General features: G+C 49.6%; 1 protein-coding gene across 1 annotated transcript in view; it reads left to right on the forward strand.

Annotated features, from left to right (window-relative positions):
• The first annotated feature begins 1,504 nt into the window (after positions 1–1,504).
• Positions 1,505–20,101, forward strand: part of SLC2A9 (solute carrier family 2 member 9) — a 174,040-nt gene continuing 155,443 nt past the window's right edge. Inside the window, 2 exon segments of the mRNA XM_024741797.1 lie at positions 1,505–1,687; positions 4,195–4,293. Coding sequence (XP_024597565.1) covers positions 1,577–1,687; positions 4,195–4,293 — 210 coding nt within the window. The 5' untranslated portion in view covers positions 1,505–1,576.

The following is a 20,101-nucleotide window of genomic DNA, read 5'->3' on the forward strand; positions in this document are numbered from 1 at the left end:
TGCCCCTCCCACGCTTTAGGCCCCAATTAGCTCAATTATTTTGCTTCTCCCCACGTCCCAGGGCATCCATGTCTGCAGGCCTGGCTCAGTGCCCTCCCACCCCGCACCCTTCTCTGTCTGCATATTCCCCCGGCTTACTCAATCCTGTAAGAGTCTGCTCTCCAATCACCTCTTCCAGGAAGTCTTCCAAGATCAGCCCCCCTGGTTGGCTCGGTGCCTCCTCTGTGTTTCCCCAGGAATCCTCAGCCATCGCACGTGATGTCATAATCGAGAACTTCCATGTTAGAGTCCTGCTCTGGACCCAGCTCTGTGAAGGGGGCTGGCCAACTGGCCAAAAACTGTTTCCACAAACAGCCAATTCTCCAAGCCGCAACCCTGCATGATTGATATGCAGAATGAGTACTGCGCTGACTGATTCATGCGCTCAGTAAATAGCCTAATTATTCAGGGTTGGCTTTTTCTTTTGCAAGTTTCAGTTCCCCGTTGAACAGATCCCTTCCCACTGTTGTGCATTCCGGGCTGGATGTTTTCATGAGCATTTGACAATCCACGCTCCCAGTGCTTCTGCCATGATCCACAGCTTTTATTTCAACATGCGCTTTCCATTAAACCCAGGTTGCCGGCTTCTGGTCTTTTTTTGTGTGTGGACTTGAGGCCGCCCTGGCCTTCTAGTGGTTCTGCGTACCCCAAGCACGCCATCATTCTGCCGGCCTCTGCACCTGTTCTCTGCCTCTGGGAGCAAACAGTCAAGGCAACCTGTCCTACACATGATTTAAGGCGCTTCTCTGACATCTGGGCAATTCGGCCACGCAGTGAGTTAATTCCCATGATGTCCTGGTGTGCATGAGGGTCTTGCCTCCTTAATGCTTTCACTGAGCCAGCCTGGCTGAATGAGCAGGGCAGAGTAATGACCAGTGGCAAATTCTTTTTCTTCCAAACCCACAGCCTGGCCTTGTTCTAGAGCTGCAGGGCAGCCTGGGTCCATCTCCAACACGCTGCTCGGGGTTGTGTGTTTTCTATTCCAGCCTCAGAATAACTCTGCAGGATAATCAGGGCGGGATCAATCGCCCATTTCGCACTTGTAAACGTGGTAGCTCAGAGAGGCAAAGCGACTTGCCTAAGGACACACAGCTAAAAAGCAGTGGAGTCAGGGTTGGAACCGCACCAGCCTTCTCCTGTGGTCAGTGACCTTTCCATTTGTCCCAGTCCTTAGGGAAACTTGCCCTGGGCTCATGCCAGTTGCTCCCCTCCCAGCATGCTGGCCTTAAGAGGGAGTATAAAAACATGCCAAAGAAAGAATCCAAACTCAGGGTGGTGATTCCTGGGAAGACAAGATTCCCTTTCAGGGCTCTCCAGACGCCGTGATGATTTGGAAAGGGGAAAAACATTCACTGCCCATTTCCTGTTCAGCAAAATACAATTGCCACATTTCCTGTTCAATGCTCCCGCCCACCCTCCCTCCGTGGACTCTGCCTGCTTATTTAGGGAGAAGCCGCAGCAGAGCCCGGGCTGGAAGGCACTGGGAGCCGAGCCAGCTTCAGGGAGGGCCGGCGGGTGGGTTGTCGGGAAACAGGACATGGACTCTGAGGAAGCGCGCTCAGCTCCCGTTGCCCGTGACCCGGGCCGCCCGGCGCCTCCCGAGTGTGCCCATCTGACGAGCGGGACGCCGCGTGGGAGGAGAAGAAAGGTAAACACAGAAACTGGCCACTGTCTGGGCCACAGAGGCACTCTGACTGCTTGAAAGGCCTCTGGCCTTGAGTCCTGGCCTCTTAGTCCCTGTGACCTTGGCCGTGGTGCTCCAACTCGTTAAGTCGCAGCTTCCTGGGACCCACAGTACCTTCTGGCAGCGCGGCCGGGCTCGTGCAGTGAGGCCAAGGCAGCGAACTGCTCTCACGTGCTGGGTGGTGTCCCCAGCTTGGGGCAGGTGGTGAGAGGTGGTGGGCACAGGTGGGCCACACAGGGGTGGGGGGCTCGGGGCAGATGGCTCCCACCTGCTCTTCTCTGCCCTCTGATGGGTGCAGACAAGGGAATAATGACCAGGGCTGGGAGTGAGGGAAGCCCAGGGGGCGAGCACAGCCTGGGAGTCAGCAGGAATAACATCTGAGCTGAGACCCAGAAGATGAGTTGAAAGATGAAAGGCAATGGAGAATGGGCCTTTTGTCCAAAATGTGATTCTGTTCCATCAATGAATCCCGTTCAGTTCAAGCTCTTCTTACTGCAGAAAAGTGTTCTGGCTCCACACTTGCCAACATCCCTCTCTGTGGCCTATGAACCCTCCCTCTGGCCTCAATCCAATCACCAGCATTTACCAAGCACCTCCTCTGTAGCAGGCTTGGTGCCTGGAAGCAAGACCCCTGCCCTCAAAAAGTAAGACCCACGCCCACTGTCCAGCCTCTGCTGCTGACCCCCAGGGGCACCTACCCCTGGACAGGTGAGGACCTTACCTGCTCTAACTCCTTTCTTTGGCAGAATATCCTATGAGGTGGCTGTATTATCATCGCCATTTCACAGATGAGAACACCGCATAAGAGAGCAGCTATGTAACTGGTCTGAGGTTATGCAGTCATAAGAGGCAGACCTGGGGGTCAGACAACGTTGAATCAAAGATAGAAAAGTAAAAATGAGGAGGTGGAACTTTCCGGGTGGCTTTCAGTGGGTCTTAGATATGAAAGTCTCCAGAAAGGAAGGTTTCAGCAGGGCATGGCTATATGGGCCAGAGCAAGAGAGACCTTGGCACATAGCTTGGGCAACGGCCATTCTGCACGGCTGGGTCAGAGGGAGTAGAGAGAGAGAACAAAGTGAGTGAACAGCCTTTCTGAACACTGGCTACGTGCACAAGCCCCTCAACGTCCTGAGCCAGCAACACATCCATCCACAACAGCCTATGCAGCCGGTGCTACAATTTAGATCCCATTTTACAGCTGGGTAAGCTGAGGCTCAGAAAGGTCAAGACCCTGGACAGACCCCACAGCTGAGTGGTGGAGCCATCAAGCACTGGAGCCTGTGCTATAGGAGGCTGTCTAGGCAGGCAGAGCAGGAAGTCGGCTATCGAGGTCTGGCTTTCCCTTTCAGACGGTGTTTGATCCCTTCAGATCCCTAAACCTTGGACCTCATCTGTCACGTTTACCTGTTGTATCGCAGGAGCTTTTCAGGGCTTGGCACCTAGAACTCACGGCTCTCCCCCCGCACCCCCAATCACCACACACACACACAATACATGATAAATCATGGAGAGAGTGCCTTCCAAGAGCACCTGGGTCCCCCTGACAAGTGGCCCACACTTTCCTGGCCAGCTTAGAATGGCAGCCCCTCCTGCCTCCAGCCCCTGCCTTCTGTCCAGCCTTTGCCAAGGGGCCCAGATGTTTCTACTCCTGGTCCTGTCATGCCTGTGGCTGTCCATGGATGGGTCCATAGGGCAGGATTATATGGAGGCAGATGCTTGGTTCCCCGGGTCAAGCCCTGTATCTGTCTGCAGGTCCTTGTCCCAAGGTGCTCACACTGGCCTGTAGATGGACAGCTCCAGCCTGGAACAGAGTGTGCGTGGGTATGTGCGCGTCTGTGTGGCCGCCAGCAGCGTCAGGGGGGAAGAGGCAGGGGGTAGAGGCAGTGTGGTACGTTGGGTGGGTGGCTGCTTGGGGGCTGGAGCCAAACCATCTGGGCTCTGGTCCCCAACCCAGACAGCACCAGGGACTGCCCCATGCCTCTGTTTTCTCACCTGTAAAATCAAGATAAAACAGTACTGATCCAAGGATTCTATGGGAGAATACCCGGAAAGTGCTTAGAACAGACGCCTGGTCCATAGCGCTTAATAAGAACCAGCTGCTGCGGCTGCTGGCAGCTGAGTCTGCCTTTGCTTTTTGCTCCTATGTGAGTCAGAGACTGGCCGAATTCAGCTGAAATAACAGTGTTGTAGCTAACAGCACCTGTGAAGGACAGTAGGTCTGAGTTTCACAGATCCTCTTGCAGCCGGACAAGGAGGGCAATGGTGTGGACAGAGGCAAACTGAGCTCCCTGGGCTGGCCACACCCCCCTGGACTGGACCTGGATGGGAGCCCCTCCTGCCGGCTGGCTCTGAGGAACCTGCATCCTTGATCTGGAAATCCTCCCCAGCAGAGGATGGTCCAGCTGCGTCCTGCGGGCCCCTGGCTGTGCGCCAGAGTGCCAGGCCTGACGTGCTTTGCTCTCCTTTCCCAGGACTGGTCCTGCTCGCTGGTCGTGGCCTCTCTCGTGGGTGCCTTCGGCTCCTCCTTCCTCTATGGGTACAACCTCTCAGCGGTGAACGCCCCCACTCCGGTGAGTGCCCGCGGCAGCGGGATGTGCCCAGCAGAGGGCGCTGCGGCAACGCGGAAAGCCGGGTGTTACCGCCTAGCCGGGGGTGGTACCCCATTCTGCAAACATTTGCAGACCGGTTCTGTACCAGACCCTTGCTGGACACTGGGGTTAAGGGAAGGCCAAAGAGAGTTAGACCAGCCCCTGCCCTCGAGGGGGAGGTGGGAGATACAGAAATAGAGGATGATGACAATTCTTGAGGTCAGTTCCCTGCTCATGCAGGGTCCTGGGAGAGTGTAGAGAGGAGAGGGATCTTCGGAGGTCCCAGGGGCCAGATCCTAAGGGTCTTATTCCAGGGCAAGGAACACGAAATCTGAGGCTTACGGAGGGATCTTAGGCACAGAAACATTTCCCTGATCTGCTTTTTCTTTGTTTATGGCTTTTAATCACAGCTGGAGGTCACTTGAATATCTGTTGGTTTAAGATCCATTGCTGGCTTTTGTTTTCTTCTGAAATCAGGTCATTAGATGCAGTTCCCCAGGCCCTCCTAACACCACTCTGCTGGTTTGCAGATGAAGCTTTGGTTCTCACCCACCTAGGCTGTTAGGTTTAGGTGCTACCCATTCCTGGGGGTGCTGGCTTCTGCTTGACCTACCTCCATCCCTAGGGTAAAGTGGATGGGTCGATGGTGGTATACAGGAAGTCTTCCCGGAGGAGGTGATGCCAGAGCTTCATCTTGAAGGTGGAGCAAAGGCACTGAAGCCTGAGATATGAAGCTTTTGCAGAAATGCAGTTCTGATGCTGTTGGAACCCAGGATGTACTTTGGACAGCATAAGGGCATGAGCTACAGAGGCAGACAGAAGCCAGGCTGTGGACCTTTGTGGGTGCTTTTAAGGCTTTTCCTTGTTTGGGGGCCCAGCATGCTGTGTGCAAAACATAGGGGGAAGCTGGACCAGTGGGTCTCAAAGGGGCCCCAGGAGCCCTGGACTTTGCAAAAGTGCCTCAGGTATCCAGACTCCATCTGTACTAGAACAGCACTTTTTTTATTCTGTTAACTCTTTTACATTTTAGGGGCTCTGTAAGTTCATTTGAAAAATTGATTCTGATACTAAAAACAGTTTGAAAATCAGCGGGTCTAGATGGCTTCTCCAAACGCTTGCATTAATCAATGGCTTTGATTTTGTCATTATGATGTCATCCTGAGATGGGATCCAATTTGTCCATATTTGTCTTTAAGAGGATTGGGAATATGCAATCTTGCTTCATCTTGGTAATCCAGCAGAGCCTCCAGCAGAGGGTGGAGAACCTTTACACCCATGGCGTATAACGCAAGGACACGTGTAAAACTTGAACCTGGAATAGAATGATATGAGTAGAAAAGTAGTAGTTCAAGCAATGACTGTGGGAACACGAGGAAGGAGCAATCCTGTCATTCACTCATTCAAAAAATGTTTTTAATTAATAAACTTTATACTTTAGAGCAGTTTTAGGTTCTCAGCAAAATTGAGTGGAAAGCACAGATTTCCCACATACCCCCTGCCTCCACTCTCCCACTGTTAACATCCTGCCCCAGAGCAGTACCTTTGTCATAACTGATGAACCCACCTTGACACATCATTATCACCCAACGCCCACAGTTTATATTAAGGTTCGCTCCTTGTGTTGTACTTTCTATACATTTTGACACACGTGTGATGACTTGTACCCACCACTATAGTATCTTACAAAATAGCTTTACTGCCCTAAGCATTCTCTGTGCTCTGCCTGTTCATTCCTCTCATCCTCACCCTAGCAACCACGGATCTTTTTACTGTCTCTGTACAGGCACATCTTGCTTTATTCCCTTTGCTGTATTGCAGATATCGCATATTTTACAGATTGAAGGTTTCCCTTTCCAGAGCGTCATATCATTGGACTCATACAGTGTATTATTTTTCAGGTTGGCTTCTTTCACTTAGTAATATGTATTTAAAATTCCTCCGTGTCTTTTCATGGCTTGAAAGCTCATTTGTTTTTGATTCTGAATAATATTCCATGGTCCGGCTGTACCTCAGTTTATTTATCCATTCACCTACTGAAGGACATCTTAATTGTATTCAAGTTTTGGCAATTATGAATAAAGCTGCTATAAACATCCATGTACAGTTTTTTGTATGGACGTAAGTGTTGAATTCATTCGGGTAAATACCAAGAAGCATCATTTCTGGATTGTATGGGGAAAGTATGTTTAGTTTCATAAGAAATTGACAAAATGGCTTCCTAAAGTGGCTGTTCCGTCTTGCATTCCCACCAGCAGTGAATGAGAGGTCCTGTTGCTCCACATTCTCGCCAGTATTTAATGTTGTTGGTGTTTTGGATTGGATATTCTAGTAAGTTTGTAGTGGTATCTCGTTGTTTAATTTGCATTTCCTCAATGATATATGACGTAGAATGTCTTCTCATATCCTTCTTTGCCATTTGTATATCTTCTTTGGTGAGGTGTCTGTTTGGGTCCTTGGCCCATTTTTAAATCAGATTTGTTTGTGTTATTATTGAGTTTTAAGAGTTCTTTATATATTTTGGGTAACAGATCTTTATCAGGTGTGTCTTTTGCAAATATTTTCTCCCAGTCTGTGGCTTTTTTCTCATTCTCTTGACATCATCTTTTGCAGAGCATTAACTTGTAATGAAGTCCAGATTATAAATTATTGCTTTCATGAATCACGCATTTAGTGTTTTATCTAAAAAGTCATCACCATACCCAAGGTCATCTAGATTTTTCTCCTGTGTTATCCTATGTTAAAAATTTTAGGAGTTTTATAGTTTTGCGTTTTACATTTAGGCCTTTGATCCATTTTGAGTTAACTTTTATGAAGGGTGTAGGATCTATGTCTAGCTTCTTTTTTTTTCCCCTTTTTTGCATGTGGATGTCTATTGTTCCAGTGCCATTTGATGAAGACTATCTTTGCTCCATTATATTGCCTTTGCTCCTTTGTTAAGGATCAGTTGACTATATGTGGGTCCATTTCTGAACTCTCTTCTGTTCCACGGATCTGCTACTATTCTTTTGCCAATACCACATTGTCTCGATTACCGTACTTTATAGTAAAGTCTTGAAGTAGCGTAACATCAGACCCTACTTTGTTCTCCTTCAATGTTGCGTTGGCCATTCTGGGTCTTTTGTGTCTCCATATAAACTTTAAAATCAGTTTGTCAGTATCCGCAAAATAACTTGCTGGGCTTTTGACTTGTATCGTGTTGAATAGATCAAGTTGGGAAACTGATATCTTGACAATATTGAGTCTTCCTGTCTAAGAACATGGAATATCTCTCCATGTACTCAGTGAAATATTTTCTCCCAAGGACAGGCCTCGTGAAGAAGAACAGAATGCTCTGATATAGTTCAGAATGGCTCCTTTTCCCCTCCCCTGCTGGAAGCATAAGGGGACTTTTCTGACAGTCCCTGTGAGAATCTGGTAGAGCCCCTGGAGGTAAAACTCACAAAAGGGGGACGGATATGACTGGGTGCTGAGAGATATTAACTCTCAGACTTGTCCACACTGAGCCTTCAGCAGTTCATTAATTACAGTTCAGGTTTTCCTGCCCTGGCGCTGTTTTGCTGCTGTGCATTCTTGCTCTGGTAAGTTGTGATTCTCTGTATCTACCTGTCTCTCCAGTTTGGGGAGATGCCCAGCAGTGAGAGATGCACGGGGTGGAGATGGGAACACAGGCCGGTGGAAGGGCTTTATGTTATCCCGGGCTTGAGAGAGAGCGGCAGGCTTCCTGGGAATGGTGCAGAGAGGGAGCGGCCCAATTGTGGGGTCCAAAGGGCTGGAGGGGGAGGAGGCTGGGAAGGAGGCCAGGGCCAGCTCAAGGAGGATCACAGGCGCTGGAACAGGAGCCCGAGTCAGCGCCACGCAGCCTGCGAGCACTGGAGGCGGGCTGGGGGCCAGGGCTCAGCCTGGGAGCCCCTCCCAGGGTGGAAGCTGCCTAGAGCTGGAGGAGCTGGAAGAGCTGGAGCCGGGCAGGCCTGCATGGGGACCCCAGCTCCCCTGGGAACCCCAGATCCTGACAGATGGTGACAATCCCCTGGCGAAGTGGCCAGGAGGATGGAAGGGGGCCCGAGGCTGGAGGGGCTCAGCCTGTGACCAGCGATCACTCAGAAACCTCTTCCCTTTGCTGTGGGCCTAGGTGTGGGCAAGCGAGGCAGCCCCAGGGTCCAGGAGACCAGTATGGGAGCAGACAGCCCAGGGAGCAGTGTCTAATGCAGGTGGGAAGGGCCCACACCTGGTGGTGGGTTTCTGTGTCGACGTCAGACTTCACCGGGGCTCTGACCTCTCAGAAGGAGAAAGAAACTCTCGGACCCAGGAGATGCAGATGCTGGGGTCTGGGGGTGACCTTCCACAGACATGGTGAACAGAGGCTGCCGCCGGAGGTGCTGATGAAAATAAGTCACAGTGAGGACACTTACCCAGCAGAAGGGATGCTGGTTTAGCGATGACACAGGGTCCTGAGGGCCCTGTCCACCAGCTTTGCCTCTTGAGTGGTGGGATAACCGGGTCCAAGGCGGGGATCGGAGGAGCAGAGGGACTGCAGGCCAAGGCCGTCCACCCTCAGGCGAGGCGGAATTTCACCACGTGAACGATCCAGGCAGTAGCTGGCGCCGGCCCTGGCCGCCACCCGGCTGCATCTCACAAGCATTCCGTGTTTCTCTCGCCTCAGATATTTGGAAGCTTTCTGGAAAGCTGATGATGAAAATAATGCCCACTGTGGCACCGACCGTGCTGCCCCATTAGGGACAGTATCACATTTCGTCCTCATTACAGTCCCCAAGGGAGCCAGAACCCCCGTTATAAATGAGGAAACTGAGGCCCAGGGAGGTTAATGTGTCGCATTCCTGGTGTGTGTGGGTGAGCCCTTAGCCCTCACTCTTAATATACCCACTTGTTTCTCTTCAACACAGTTACCCTAAATGACTGTAGGTCCTGTCCACCCTGCTTTCAGAGAGCCCCCCGAGTCTGACTACCTATCATGCCCCATTTGGAAGAGGACACCCAGGTACCTCGGGCATCCACACATGGCCCTTGCCCAACTTTGGCCAATGGGATGTGAGCAGAAGTGAGTATAAGACACTGGAGACCTGACCCGTGAGGACATTCCAGGTCTCCAGCCTGGCCTGCCATTGAGTCCTCTACCTGGTTTTCCTGTTTCCACTCTGGCTCCTCTAGTTTATTCTCCACCCAAGGCCAGAGGGACCCTTTACAAATTAAGGCAGATCAAATTGTGCTTCTGCTCAAAACCTCCATGGCTGCCCATCACACCTGGAAAACAGCCCAGAAGACCGCTGTGGCCCCAAGCCCAGGGGGCCTGGCACCTTGTGACCACTCTGCTCACATCACCAGCACTTTCCCCCTTGCTCCCTCTTTTGCCCCCACAAGACCCCCCTCCCCCACTGCTGTTCCTCAAAAACACCCACACTTGGGCACCCCAGGACCTTTGCACTTGCTTTTCTCTCTGCCTGGAATGCTCTTTCCCAGATGTGCCCAGATAGTCCTATGCTCTCTCCTTCAATTACCTCTGGTTCCTCCTCAAATGTCCCTTCCTCAGAGATGTCTTCCCCGACCAGCCTATCCCAGCAGCACCTCTCTATCACTCTCTAGCCCCTCCCCCTAATTTACTTCTCTTTACAGAATATAACACCACCTGAGATACTATATATTTATTTGATTCTTGTCCATTCTTCCCCCATTTTTGGAAGTAAGCCCCATGAAGACATGGACTTCATGGTTTTCTTGCTTCTCTGTTGCCAGCACCTAGAACGGGGTCTGGCACATAGTAAGCATTTATAATAAATATTTGCTGAATGAGTAAATGGATAAATTTAAGATTTTTTAAAAGTTCTTTGTGTGAAAATTCAGTTCCAAGGCAAGTCCCCTAGGCGTCCTCACCGCCCAGCCAAACTGCCAGATGTGAGTCTGCCCTTCGTGAAAATTCTAGTGATGCCTCTGCCGCATTCACACGGACAGGGACTTGACCCAGGTCTGCCAAACTCGAAGGTGTACCCTTTTTCTGCTCTACTAAGTTGATCTGTTAGAGCTTTTGCAGGTTTTTGGCTTTGCAGGCCATAAGACCTTTGTCCCAACTACTCAAGTCTATCTCTGTAGTGAGAAAGCTGCCATAGGCGATATGTAAATGAATGGGCAAGGCTGTGTTCCAATAAAACTTTATTTACAAAGACAGGCAGTGGGCCAGATTTAGCCCAGTGATCCATGTTTGCTAATCTCTGTGCTGAAGGTTCCAGGAAAGTGGTGAGGCCCCTGTGGACGCCTGCTGTCATTAGGACCTCCTGGCAGAGAGCTGGCTGGCTTTCTGAACAATCAATCCATGAGTGGTGAATTTTCCTACAGATGTTATATTCCTAATATTTTTCTCTCTTTTGTCCATTTATTGCTGCATGTCTAAACCTTTATCTTTTCTGTTTCCAATGACTAATTCTAATTGGCATAGTTCTATCTATCTATAGATGATCTATCATCTATCTATCTAATCCGTCCATCTACCTACTTCTCTATTTATCAATTTATCCAACTTTTTTTTATATCTTTATTGGAGTATAATTGCTTTATAATGTTGTGTTAGTTTCTGTTGTACAATAAAGTGAATCAGCTATAGGTATACATACATCCCCATATCCCCTCCCTCTTGAGCCTCCCTCCCACCCTCCCTATCCCACCCCTCTAGGTGGTCACAAAGCACCGAGCTGATCTCCCTGTGCTATGCAACAGCTTCCCACTAGCCATTCATTTTACGTTTGGTAGTGTATATATGTCAGTGTCACTCTCTCACTTCGTCCCAGCTTACCCTTCCCCCTCCTGTGTCCTCAAGTCCGTTCTCTACATCTGCGTCTTTATTCCTGCCCTGCCCCTAGGTTCATCAGTACCGTTATTTTTTAGATTCTATCAATCTATCCATCCATCTACTTATCTATCTATCATCTTCTATCTACTTACCTATCTTATTTATCTATTTACCTATCTATTTAAAGCATTCTGAGCCCTTGTAAAGGCTATGCAAAATCTAGAGCTAATTTACATACCAATCAAACGAAACATGATAATTGCTGAATTTTCAAGCAGTCATGTGTGCAGGCTAAAGGGGCTCCTCTGAAACCTGTCAAATGGCCGCATATTTAAGCCATTTTAAGCCTTGACTTTTAGTAGGAGAATGCTTCTTGCCTGGGATCTGTTCCATCAGCGCTGCTACGATAGTCCAGAGCTGTCGTGGGAGATGTCCCCTTGGTGCCTGAGGGCCCCCTGGGTCTGGATCTCACCTGAGAGGCCGATGAGGGCTGGATGGAGACATCAGAGTCTTATTCCCAGGGCTGTTGTCTGGGAGCCAAGGTGGGTGCCCGTCCTCGGGCAGGCAGGGCTGATGTGGCTTGGGTGAGGTGATGTGTCAGCCTAGAGCATGAATCAAAATTCCTCTTGCTCGTGAGTGATGTCTGGAGAGCCTACAGGAAGATTCTGGAAGCAGTATTCTAAAGAAATGAAAGGTCCAAGCATGAGTGGAACCTATGGAGCCCAGACTCCCATCCAAAGGGGTCCCACAAAGACAAGAATGGGCCCAAACGGATGGGGCTCGGGTGGAATCAATCACGGGGAGCGTGGGTGGGGAGTGGTGGGCCTGGATGCATTCCTGCTGAGACCTGTGCAGTGCTTGGGGCTGCAGGATGAGCCATGGCCACATAGTCAGGGCCTGAGACAGCAGCCAGCCTCAAGCAGGGTGACCACTGGGGCAGACATTAAGAAGAGTCACCCATGGGGCTTCCCTGGTGGCGCAGTGGTTGAGAGTCCACCTGCCGATGCAGGAGACGCGGGTTCGTGCCCTGGTCCGGGAGGATCCCACATGCCGCGGAGCGGCTGGGCCCGTGAGCCATGGCCGCTGAGCCTGCACGTCTGGAGCCTGTGCTCTGCAACAGGAGAGGCCACAACAGTGAGAGGCCCGCGTACTGCAAAAAAAAAGAGTCACCCAGAAGGACCAAAGTTGAGCTAAATGAGTGTGTTGAATAGGAGGCCTAAGTGAAAACAGAAATTAGCTAGTAAACAGGCAGTGCTATGGCTGAGAGGACAGACAGGAAGGTGGCTGGGAGCGAGAGTTTACAGCTGATTCCAAAAATAGAGAGGGAACACCTAGAGCCCGTTTGCCCAGTCCTGGCCCACAGTTCAGGCAAGTGCTTTGAGGTTTAGCAAAAGGACAGTGCATGGGATTCTGTAGGTCAAAGTGTCCTTGCAAACAATGTTGGTCATTGCTTCCCTGGCACCCAGCAGACTGCCTGGAACAAAGGTTTGTGATGCCCTCAGATGCTGACCGCCCAGAGGTAGGCCAAGTTCACGGGCTAAGGGCACAGTCTTCTAACGACTGCTCTCACTTCAGACAGCAGCTGCAAGCTCGGGGATCCCAGGGCTGCCCACAACTCTGACCAGCTGGGTTACAGATTTGGGAGCACCCACTAGCCCCTCAGGCTTGATAATTCGCTAGAACAACTCAAAAATCTCAGGAAAGCACGATGCTAGCAATTGCAGTTTTATTATTGCCAAAAGGATACAAATCAGAAGCAGACAAAAGAAGAGACACTTAGAGTGAGGGCGTTCCAAACATGAAACTTCTAGAGTTCTCTCCCCTTGACATCCAGACACATCACCCTCCCAGCACCTCGATGTATAACAACACACAGAGTACTGTCCACCAGGGAAGCTCACCATGCTTCCATGTCTGGCGTTTTTGTTGACGCTTCACTACCTAGGCATGACTGATCAAATCAATCTCCAGTCCCCCTCCCCTCCTTGGAGGTAGGGCTGGCACCACCTGGCTTGAAGCTCTCCCCCCCACTGCCAACCACATGGTTGGTATCTCCAGCATGGCCAGCCCCCAAACTGGGTTATCTCACTTGCATAAACCATCAGGTGGGGTCCGAGACCCCCCCTGTGGATAACAAAGACACTCCTATCATCAACATTTCCTATCCAGGAAATCCCAAGGGTTTAGAGGCTACTATTCAAGAACCAGGAAGAAATGTTACAGAACCGGACTCGGGTCTGCTCACCTGCACACAGTAAAGCCAATCTACTGACACTGGGTTGTGAGGAAGGAAACTGTAGCATTTATTGCAGGGCGCCCAGCAAAGAGTCCCGGGAAACTAGTGCTCAAAACACTGGAACTCCCCGATGGGTTTCAGGAAAGCATTTTTAAAGGCCATGTGAGGGGATGTGATCAGCTTGTGCACAGTTCTCTGATTGGTTGATGGTGAGGTAACAGGGCGGAGTCACAGGGGTTAACATTATCAATTCTTAGGCACCTGTAGGTTTGGGGCTATGTGCTCATGGTCATCAAGTCGTTAAGATCTTCCATTTGGTAGGGGTTTTAGCATCTGTAAAACAGTTCAAGAAATGTGCATCCGACACTGTTATCTAGGTCCTTCAGAGAGGAGTTACAGCAGAGGCTCTGGGGGAGGGGTCTGTCCCAGGAAGGTCCCATAGGGTCCTGCTGGGTTCCAGAAAGGCGAGCCAGATTCTTAATTACACAACTGTACATTGTATATATATGAGGTATATCTTACAAAAGTATGTTCTGAACATAAAAATACTGAAAAAAGTTTGTTAAATGAATTAGTGAATAAGAGAAGGAAGGAGTGAGAAAGAAAAAATAAATGAGACCTTTGCTTTGGGGGGGTCTAATTTATTGCCCCCGCTCCCAAAGCATATAAACTAGGACTTACTTGAAACAATGCCAGCCTCCACAAAAATAACAGTGAGTGGTTTGGCTTTTATTGAATATAATGAATGACTCACCTTTCCAATGATTTCTGAGTTGGTGACATTTGTTCTTTTCTTGGAATGGAGACAGACGCTCACCTCTCTGCCCCCCTTCCCGCCCCCCCACCCCGTGTTAGTATGTAAGCCCAGGGCTTCAGAAGAACAATTAATTTGACTCTGACTCGTCATACATTTCCCAGCAGAAATGGTATATTTTATCATTTTCTTCTCCCTAATCCTTCCCTAAGGGCAGGTAAACAAGTGGTGATAGGGAGTAAAATCATCTTCTCTCTCGGCAAGAGTAGAGCCATCCCAATTAGCAGCAGATGTTAGATGCTGGCCAAAGAAAAGACGCCAGTGAACCAGCAGACAGAGAACCAGAAGCGAGGTCTGGTCCTTCCAATTAATCCCACTCCGTGCTAACGTTTTAGCCACTGTTCTGGGAGACCCTGTGCTCTCCGAAAAGCAGGGCACATGGTGGGGCACGTCTTTGGGCTCCAAGACCTTTAACAGGGAAAAGTAGGAGGGATGATGAGTGTGGAGCTTGTTGCAGACACCGGCACAGAGCGGGGTGGGGAGTAGTGTGTGCAGCGGGGCTCATCTCGGCGGGAGGGGACTGAGATTACAGGAGAAACCAGCGCATCTTGTTTTGACAGAAACGACTGGCCGTTATTTGATGAGACGGGCATCTCTGGTTAATTTCAGTGTGGAACAGAACTGCCTCTGATTTGGGAATCTCAGTTCTTGCTTTTTCCTTTCTTCTCTCTTCCTTTTGCCTCACCCTGTCTCACTAGTTATAAAAGCAAAACAGGCTGCTATTAGCAAAAGCAAATAGTACAACTTTAATAATGAAATGATAAAACTACTGCTATGATTCCCCTTCTACGAAACACGGACTGTATCTCTCATTGGGATACCAGCCCGCATGGCAGCTATTGTGACAATAATCCCATTTTACCGAGAGGAGAGAGATGGTGTAACTGACTCAAGGCCACTCAGCCAATGGATAGTCACAACCTCGGCCTCACTCAGAGGCCACTTTTAAGGCTTTACCTAAATCTACTTTTTTTTCTGCAGAGATCATCATATATGCCATTTTATATTCTCTTTTTTGGGCTCAATATTTATATTGTAAGCATTTTTCCATGTTACTGAATATTCCCCATCACCAGGATTTCTAACAGCTGTGTATTGCCGCGCCACATAGATGTCCCATCTTCCTAATGTGGACCTCTAAGATTGTTCTCAGTTTTTCTCTAGTATAAGTTGCTGCTGCATTGTTTACATTGGGATCTGTGAGTCATTGTTTGGTTTGGTTTTAATCAGAGCTGGCAGAGCTGCTGGCTGACAGGAGGAGGGGGGCCTTTCCAGGCCTGGGGTGCTGGTGTCTGGGTGTTCCAGACTGTGGGTGCCACCCCTGCCTACTTCTGGGGTCCCCAGATTATTGGAGCAGAGATGCCTGCCTCTTTGATTCAGAATTTTCCCATTTCATAAAGTTCCTCTGGGAAAAACGCCTCGTTGAACATGAAGGGGAAAGGACCACATTTCTATCCATGCTCAGGGCAGCTCTGCTTAGAGGTGTGGGGGAGGTATAGCCAGACAGAGGAACAGGGGAACGGCCAACCCAGCAAGGCAAGCAGTTGGGAAAACCTGGATGGAGGAGGTTGGATGGCACTGCTGGTATGAACAAACCCAGACAAATAAAATTGGAAACATTCTCTTTCTGACCCACAGGAGAAAAACACTGAGATTTATTGAGCACTTACTATATGCTGGACATCATGCTAGAGACCCCTCACCCCCATCTGATTCTTCCTGCAGCCCCATCCGCAAGCTAGGGTTGTTATTCCTGTTCTGCAAATAAGTTATTCCATAATTGGTGCTCAAAACCATCACCCTGAACTTGGATTTGAACAGACTCCAAGCCCTTTGAGAGTCCCTACTGCCTCAAGACTGATTTTTAGCAGCCATAAGCAATTTGAACAGTAATGAAAAAACTCACCTTTTCACTCCAGACCACCAGAGGACGTGCAGAAAGGAGTGCGAAATGTTATCTCAAAGTAAGAACTGGTCTGTGTGGATGCACAGAACTGTGTGGATGTCCTGCAAACACAGCTATGCGATCTCTCAAAAGCACATTCCAGCAGGAGAGAGGCTCCAGATCAATTTTTTTTTTTTTTTTTTTAATAAGAAGGATATTTGGGAGCACACACACTTCTCTCTGCTCCTGCCTGGGGCCACATAGAAAATGAAACTTACTCGTGCTCTATTTAATTAAACCCAAGTGTTGGGCCAGCCTTCCTCATTGCAAAGGTGGTTGGGGGGGAACCCAGAAAACTCTGGAAGTCTTACTCTCCAACGATCATTTGCAACTGATGTATCCCCTTTCACTGTGTTCATTTTTCATTCTGAAAGCCAGCTGCAGGAGTGAAATATTCTCAGGTGTCTGGAAGTACAGAAGCCTCTTTCTCCTCAGTTACCCAAACTCCTCCAGGGGAATCACACAGTAGGAAGAAAACAAGCCACCACAAACCTGCAAACTGAATATTAAGTCGAGATGTAGCCGGATATTTTCCTAAGGACCTGGGAGGTGGGTCGGCGTTCCCAAGACAACCCCAGGTTTGATCATTCGCTAGGAGGACCCATAAGACTCAGCATGGAGGCTTACTCATGACTGTGATTTATTACAGAGAAAGGATACAAAACAAAATCAGTCAAGGGAAAAGGTGCCTGGGGCAAAGTGCAGAGGAGACCAGGGTCCTCTCCCCATGGCAGTGCGCAGGACGCACTTAATTTCCCCAGCAGCAAGCTGTGATGGCAACGTGAGCGGTCCTCCTCCAGGGAAGCTCATCAGAGGCTCAAGGTTCAGGGTTTTTATAGGAGGTCGGTCACAGAGGCACCTCCTCTTGGCATGTATACAATTCCTGACTCCGGAAAAGAAGCGCAAACCACACTGTTGGCACAGCTTAGGCCCTACAAACCCCTCTTCTCAGTTCTGGGAATGGTGGGGTCCCTCCCCAAATCCAAGGTCCCTGCTGCCAGCCCAGGGCCCATCTTGCAAGCAGACCTTTCAGCTAGAAGTCTCTGGCCAGACATGTTCACTTTTTCTGCATAGGAGGCCTCAGCTCTGCTACTCGGGTGACATTAGGTACCACTGATGGGCTTATGGAATTTTGTCTTGTGTGGTCCTTACTTCAAAGAGCCTGGTTTGGTGGTGGGCACTTTTGTAAGGACTTCTGTACTGTTTTCCTCCCTGCGCCAGTGTGTTCAGTGGTGCGGACTGTCTCTCCAAATCCCTAAGGAGTTACGGGCATGACTTGTTCTATTATGCAATGCTGTGTATACTCTGGCCCATCCACAGAAGGGTTCTATTTATGAGTGCTATTATAGCACTCCTGAGAAAAATCTGAGATGGGTTCGTGACAGGCTGTGCGAATCAGTAAGGAACATTAACATTGTAAAACAGCCTAAAAGGTAATGTGCCTCCCATTGTCTGGTAATTTCCGGTCATCCTTTGGATGTGTCCTGTGCCAGTCCTCCTGGCTGGGAATTGCATGGTTCAGTTTGGTGCCAGAAGCTTGGCCCCCGTGTTTGTTGGCTGGGGAGATAGTGGTCAATTACTCATGGCTTCATAGGCCTGAGAAATAAACAAGTCTAACAAGTCTAGGACTCTTATTTCACGAGATAGAAATAATGATATGGACATCACCACCAGCCATCCCAGCTTCTGATTTGTATTGTGTGCTTTTTGTGGACCCAGCGCCATCCTTTGCATTCATCCTCACATTAAATCCTCACGGTAACTCTTTAGGGAGGAAAATGATTTCACAGATGAGGGGCCTGAAGCACAGAGAGGTTGAGTAACTCCCTCAAGGTCACCCAGCAGAAAAGAAGCCGAGCTGAGAGTTGAATAAAATGGATTCCAGGGTCCTTAACCACTGGAAACCCAGCCCTCAGAGGCAGAGCCACTTGCTAGAGGTCACAGGACTCAGCGGTGCAGCAAGTCTTGACCCCAAGATTCTCAGCTCTTTGTGGGGTCTCCTTTCCTTTAATCACGTGGCCTCTGTGACTTTCTTTGCAGTTTGGACTCTAATCACTACTAGTCATAATGTAAATTCTCCTTGATGAATTCATCAGACATTTCTATTAGACTCATCACGTCTTCTCAATCCAGGAGCCTCCTGCCTGGCCCAGCCGCCTCCAGGAGAAACTTTCTGAAATAGCCTTACGCTGCACCTACAGTGAATGTTCCAACACACAAAGCAGAATCTCGATTCCATGAACAAATCCTCCAATCGCTCCTCAACGGCCACGGGATGAAGTGCGGACTCCTTAGCCTAGCAGTCAAGTTCCGACCAGCCCCTGCCTTGTTCTCCAAACTTTCTCCAGCTGCTGGGCCACCCTCCAACCCCACTGACTCATTTATCGCTTCTCTATGTCATCAGCTTCTCCACCTTTGAGAATTTTTGTCTACCATCACCTAACCCAAGCCTACCCACCACCCCCCTGACCCCGCCTTTCTTGCGTACCTGATCTGGGTGGCCTGGCTGAGTGGCTGCAGCCCTTCTCAGCTTCCCAACGCCCCAGCTCTTTCCACTCCATGTTGTAAGTGCATGCTTATTCGGCTCTTGTCATTGAGCTCCTTGAAGGCAGGGACTGCAGAACTCGTCTCTAGAAGACAGGGTGGGAACCCAGGCCCCTGGTGGTAAGGAAGTAGGTATGTAAATCCAGATAGAAAGACACAAGAATGGGTTTCTGGGAAGTAGGACCAATGGAAGTGTAAAATGTGGGCTCCATGAACGAGATGGCCCAAAGTGGGCCTAGAGATTAGCTAGCACACTGATCTTCAAACTATATTTTATTGCAGAATATTTGTTTCAAATGGAGACTTACAATTTCCCCCAAATATAAAAGGAAACCTCTAGTCGAAGGCCCGTATCTCCAAACCTACCCACCCTTCATGACTTTGCCCTAAATCTTCCCTCTTTCCTAAAGCCTCATGTCATGGTCATTGTCATGGGCTTGGGGGTCATTGTGTTTGAGTAAACCAGCTGCTATAACAAGCAGCCCCTAAATCTCGGTGGCCGAACACAGTGAGAGTTTATTTCTCATCCACGTCACCGCCCAAAGCAGGTGAGCAGGGGCGCTCTGCTCCATGCAGCCACACAGGGGCCCAGGCTTCTTCTGCTGAGTGCCTTCCCCCATTCCTCAGGGCTTCAGAGGTTTCTGCTGGGCTCTCTGTGAACGACTAGCCTGCAGGGAAAGGGAGTGAGTGAGGAGAAGGCACACGAACCCTTAATCCTCGATGGAGGTGACACATCTACTCACACACTTTTGGTGAGCAGTAGTCCTATGACCCTCCTTTCCCCCCAGATGCAAGGGACTGAGGAGTGTAACGTGGCAGTGCGGCCAGGAAGAGGAGGCTCTGAAGCCAGGGCACAGACGCTGTGAGCATGAGTGGGGTCTGCAGCCCCACTGGATTCTGTGTAGCTTTCAGATGCATGGCTTAACTCCAGAGTTTTTGGCTCTCATGAAACATCACAGGATGGCTGCAAGGCTGAGCCGAGGGGAAGTATACAGGTGTCCAGTACATACTTAGCAGTCAACCAATGTTGATTCCACGTCCCCTCTTCTCCCCAGTTCAGTCTCTCCACATGCAACTGCGGTACTGATGTGATCATCTTTATGTTTTCCATACTAAGAATGGGAATAGAATCGTGGTTTAGAGACGGGTTCTGGAGTCCAGCTGCCTGGGTTTGAGTCCTGACCCTGCCTCGTGCCCATGGTGGGACCTTGGGAAAGCCCTGTGGCTCTGTGTCTCAGATTCCTCAGCTGCCCAAGAGAGAACTCAGAACACACTGCCTGCCTCATAGGGTTGCAGAGGGGATGAGTTCACACGTGTCCAGTTCTTAAAACAGTGTGTGACACATGGTGAATATGATCTATGGGTTACCTATCTTTATTATTATATGGTGACCAGCCCATAGCAGAAATTCAATTTAAGACACAAACATTTCTTTCAGCCTCCACTCTGTACAAG

The sequence above is a fragment of the Neophocaena asiaeorientalis genome, unplaced genomic scaffold (assembly GCF_003031525.2).
Source record: "Neophocaena asiaeorientalis asiaeorientalis breed wild unplaced genomic scaffold, Neophocaena_asiaeorientalis_V1.1 scaffold218, whole genome shotgun sequence".
In the NCBI taxonomy this organism is placed as follows: Eukaryota; Metazoa; Chordata; class Mammalia; order Artiodactyla; family Phocoenidae; genus Neophocaena; species Neophocaena asiaeorientalis.